We start from the raw sequence: 4,707 nt of genomic DNA on the forward strand, positions 1-4,707 counted from the left end.
AGAGCCAGAAACCAAATCCTCCATCTCTCAGGAAGTGACAGTGTCTATCCCCAGATGATGTGTGACACAAGTGGCAGTGGCAGGAGTTTCCTCTGTCCTGCACCACCCACCCATGGTCCCACTCACTCCTGAGGTGATGCCCAGGGACACCGACCCATGATCTGACTCCTTTTGCTCAATTTGGCCTCCCAAACAAACTGCTGAGATGGAAATTTAATCCAAGTGTATTTCCCACTGGAATGGGTGAGGAATCCAGTGGCTCTGAGCTGTGATGCACATTGCAGATGTGCTGGAGATGGACAAGTGGGTTACACTCACCCCTGCAAGAAAATACAGAAGCAGAGATAATTAACATTACTACACATATGACACTACAGTCATTTGCTCTAATTCCCACTATAGAAAACTTAATCTATTAAATACTGTCGGTAAATATGTGAGGACTTTGGTCAAAGTGTATTGTCTGACTTCTCATAAGCTAATTTTCATAAATAGAATACAAAGGACTGAAAAAAGGGTGCTTTGCTTACAGGTTGGGTGCAAGAAGTCAACCAACACCGTTCTGCTTTTCGACATTGTTATAAATCAGAAGCAGAATCTTTTTTAGTCTTTAGTCTGAGTTGCTGGAATTTCAGTGAGGTGAAACACCTCCAAAGAGAAGAACCACTGCTAAAAATCAAAGTGAACTTCTAGTTGTGTCTCAAGGATCACGGGTTTTAGTAAAGGAGAATCTTCCCAAATCTGTGACAGGGCTTCTTCTTTACTTTAAACCTTCCAGTCCAGCTGGACAGAGTATGAATGAAGATCAGACATTACATATTTCATTTCCCTCCACTGAATCTCCTCTATCTTACTCAGTATTAAAGCCCTGCTAATGCCTTAGGCACCAGCAGCTGACCCTTTGAATTAACACCTCCTCTGCAGTGGATGCCTTATGCATATGCCTATTGATGTATTTTAGAGTGGAGATAATTTTTATTTTGGATATCTGCTCTGGTTTGATAATCCCAAGAAAACATTTATCTATATGTTTTCTCTCATCCCATGTATTTCCCCCTGTGCCCTGCTATAATGTCTTGTTATGTTCCACAGGAAAAGCCTTCTTATGTCCATCTTTGTCAGAACTCTAGGAGCCACTAAAGCATCATTTTAAAGGGCTCTTTATCACTCAGATGAATTTTCCCCTAATTGTATCCTTTAACTCCAAAAGGGGTTTGGGGACATACTTTGTATGAAAGATGCCACAGAAAACAAAAGTTGCATTGCTAGTGGTTCTGCTTTTATATTTCCATCCAGGGAAACTCTCTGCACACCAATTTGCTTTCTCTTTTCCAAAACCCATTTCCTCCTGGGGCTATTTCCTGGGACAGAGCTGTCTTCAAATAATTTAATTATCATGTGGCACACACCTTTTAAGTCCCCCCTGAAATGGTGCACGATGCCTTTCGTTTACATCACTTGTTGGAAAACACTCCAAAGCATTGAAAAACTATTAAATTGTTACAGTATTGGATGCCAACACACAGGGCTATTAGTCTAATTCATCCTTCAGATCAAAGCCCACACAGGCAGCTCTCCTGCCTACAGCTATTTTCCTTTTACTTTCCTGCTTGACAGTAGTCCCTCATATCCCTCTGTTCTACTTTCTTTGAACATACAGATTTTCCTTTAGTCATGGAAATACAATTTATGTCTATTATACTGTATTATAGATTGCAGATCAGGACAAGCGTGCGTTACTGCCCGGAAAGTCTGTTTATTGTACGTCGGTTTCCTAAAAAAATAAATAAATAAGAAAACCACCCTGCTCCGCCGGGGAGAGAAAAATACAGAGGGGGAGCGCTCGGGGACTGTGGGGAGCTGCACTCCATTCTCAAAGTTTAATTTCCAAGTGGAGACCTTGAAGCATGATTTATTAACATCATGCCGCTTGCCTTTGTCACGTTGTGGATGTGGGGGGAGCGCTGGCCCCTCTCCAGCCTGGACCACCCAGCGAGCGGAGCGCAGCTCCCGGCACCGCACACCCGCTCCAGGGGCTCACCCCAACTCACCCCAGCATCCTGCCCGTGCCACCCCAGCCGGGAAACACCGACAGCAGCAACAGCAACACCCCCCAAAAAATAATATCCCAACAGACCGGCTGTCTGGGACACGAGAATTGCAAAAAACAATCCCCACCCCATCACGGAGAGTGTGTGTGCACGGAGGAGAGGGAGTGTGAGGAGGGGGGAGAGAGGGAATGAGACAGACAGAGGGGAGGGAAGAAGGGAGGAGGGAGCCCAAGCTCTGAGAAACATCACTCCATCTCTCTCACTCCACAGGAGCTGAGCAAGGAGCAGGACGATGTTTGACAACATGCAGTACCCCTATAACTGCTTCAATTATGATGGGGATGATTATCCTACCTGTAGTTCTGACGAGGAGAAAAAATTCACCAGACCAGCGTACAGGTAAGATGAAGTTTTTCCAAGTTCCCCCTGTGTCTGGTGAGGTGTCTGAGCTCTGGGCTGGTGGGATCACAGCTCTCAGGGGAGCAGGGGGCCAGGTGTGTGCAGTGGGTCTGGCCCTGGTGCAGGCACTGCAGTGGGCAGATTCCCCTCTTTTTGTGTGTGAAGTGCTCATGATTTGTTTCCTCCCATGAGGGGTCGCAGCAACTCTGGCTTGCCCTTAAGCCTCCAGATCTCAGACAGTCTCCGACCTCCAGGACCCCTGGGAGAAGGGAATTAAATGTTTCAATGTGCCAGCGGGTGAATTGGATGCAGAAAATCCCGGTGTGGTGGGAAGAGGCGCAGTGTAGATGTTCACAGGGACACCCAAGGTCCTTTCCATGAGCAGGGTTGGTCTCCAGTGACAGTGACTCTGAGCCTGGTCTGTCTCACTGCAGCCTTCCTGCTCAGGAAAACTTTTCAGAGGGAGTTGGTGCGGTGTGTGACCCTGTCCTCTGCCCTGAGTGCCTGGCAGTGGCCCCTCGGTGTCACCTGGGGCTCGTGGAGGACGGGCAGTGACCACACTCAGGACTTCTCCCTGGGACACCTCGAGTCAGGGCACAGATCCACGGGGGAATTTTGGAAGCAGGATATAGGCACACGTACCCATGTGGTCCTAAAAAGCCAGTCTGTGAGTAGGGCGATGGTGTAACAGCAAGTTTTCCTTTTTCCAGCTACATTGCCTTAATTGCAATGGCCATCCAGCAAAGCCCTTCAAATAAAGTCACCCTCTCTGGCATTTATGACTTTATAATGAAGAAATTTCCTTACTACAGATCAAATCAAAGAGCCTGGCAGAACTCCATCCGACATAACTTATCGCTTAACAGTTGTTTTGTGAAGGTAAGATCAGTTACTGGGTATTTACATACACACTGTGCATGGCTAAAAAATATAGGCAGCAGTAATCTCATCACTAGGAAAGAAGAGAAACAAACAGCTGAGCTGCAAATCACTTAAAATCTCTCTGAGTTGTCAATTACAGAGATAAGGAATATATCCTTGTCTGATGTATGCTAATAGATAACAAATTGAAGAGGATGGGGCTTACATTTTACTCATAGAATGACAGAGAATGGGCTTAAAAGTCTTGTCATATGTGTTTACACCATTCTTAAATGTAAATGAATGCAGATGCTAAACAGCAGCATCTGTAACACATACAAATACTGAACTGCCTTTAAATAAATACAGGTTCCCAGAACAGAAGGGAATGAGAAGGGGAAAGGAAACTATTGGAGCTTTGCAACGGGATGCGAATCCATGCTGGATCTCTTTGAAAATGGGAATTACAGGAGAAGACGGAGGAGGAGGAACGTGAAGAGGGAACATAAGGAGCAGAGACCAAGCAGAGTGAAAAGCCCTTCATCCCCCAATATCTCCTCTGTGGACTCTGCTTTGAACAACATTTCCTCTTCTGAAAGTAAACATGAAAGAATTGAACCGGGCCCAAAACTTCTGGAGCCTTGTGGGTTTGCTCCAAACAGCGTGACCAACAGGCAGAGCCTAAGCAATTCCTCCTTAGCAAAATCGGATTCTGAAATCAAATTTAGCATCGATTACATCCTTTCAGCCCCTGACCCTTTGCCTGTCCTCAGATCTCAATATAACATGCAAGAAAATAAATATCACCTACTGGAGGCCCCGCATATTAATCTCCAGTTCTGGACAATGTGATGTTATTTATTCGTGGTAACAAAGTCTGAGTCTCAGTGTGTTCAGCAGCCTCATGTCACTGAAAATCAGCTGCCTGCCTCCTCGTTCTCCTCCCAAGCAGTGCTCAGAAAGGGTTACAGACTCACCAGCTGATGCTCTGTCTGTACCCAAAGAACTTTGCTAAGATTAAAGCATAAATAACAGTTACCAATATCGGTTTTCACCATGCTGAAATTTATGAAATTCTAGCTTTATTTTCTAAACTGTCTTGGATGTCATTTAGCACCACAAAGAATTTCCTTCCTCAAGCAGAATCTGACAGAGAAGAGACTTTCTTATCATCCACTTCTTTATTAAAGACAAAGTGAATTTGATCCCACTTTCAGTGGTGGAAATTAGGATTAACTCCACTGGGGTATATAGGTCAGAACTTAAGCTGATCTAAAACAGTGTAATTCTGTCGACTTATACTGGCTGGGAATGTAGGGGGGTGGAGCGGTGGAAATTTGTTTCTTAAAAACAATTATAGAAAATCATCCTGTCTTCCCTTATTTTTTAATTTAAC

At 44.9% G+C, this 4,707-nt stretch overlaps 1 protein-coding gene across 1 annotated transcript; it reads left to right on the plus strand.

Annotated features, from left to right (window-relative positions):
• The first annotated feature begins 2,343 nt into the window (after nucleotides 1-2,343).
• On the plus strand, nucleotides 2,344-4,163 carry FOXL3 (forkhead box L3). Its single transcript, XM_058850030.1, has 3 exons — nucleotides 2,344-2,450; nucleotides 3,161-3,329; nucleotides 3,681-4,163. Exons 1-3 carry the CDS (start codon nucleotides 2,344-2,346, stop codon nucleotides 4,161-4,163), a joined length of 759 nt encoding a protein of 252 aa, XP_058706013.1.
• Nucleotides 4,164-4,707: the final 544 nt, after the last annotated feature.

The sequence above is a fragment of the Poecile atricapillus genome, chromosome 14 (genome assembly GCF_030490865.1).
Source record: "Poecile atricapillus isolate bPoeAtr1 chromosome 14, bPoeAtr1.hap1, whole genome shotgun sequence".
Taxonomy (NCBI): Eukaryota; Metazoa; Chordata; class Aves; order Passeriformes; family Paridae; genus Poecile; species Poecile atricapillus.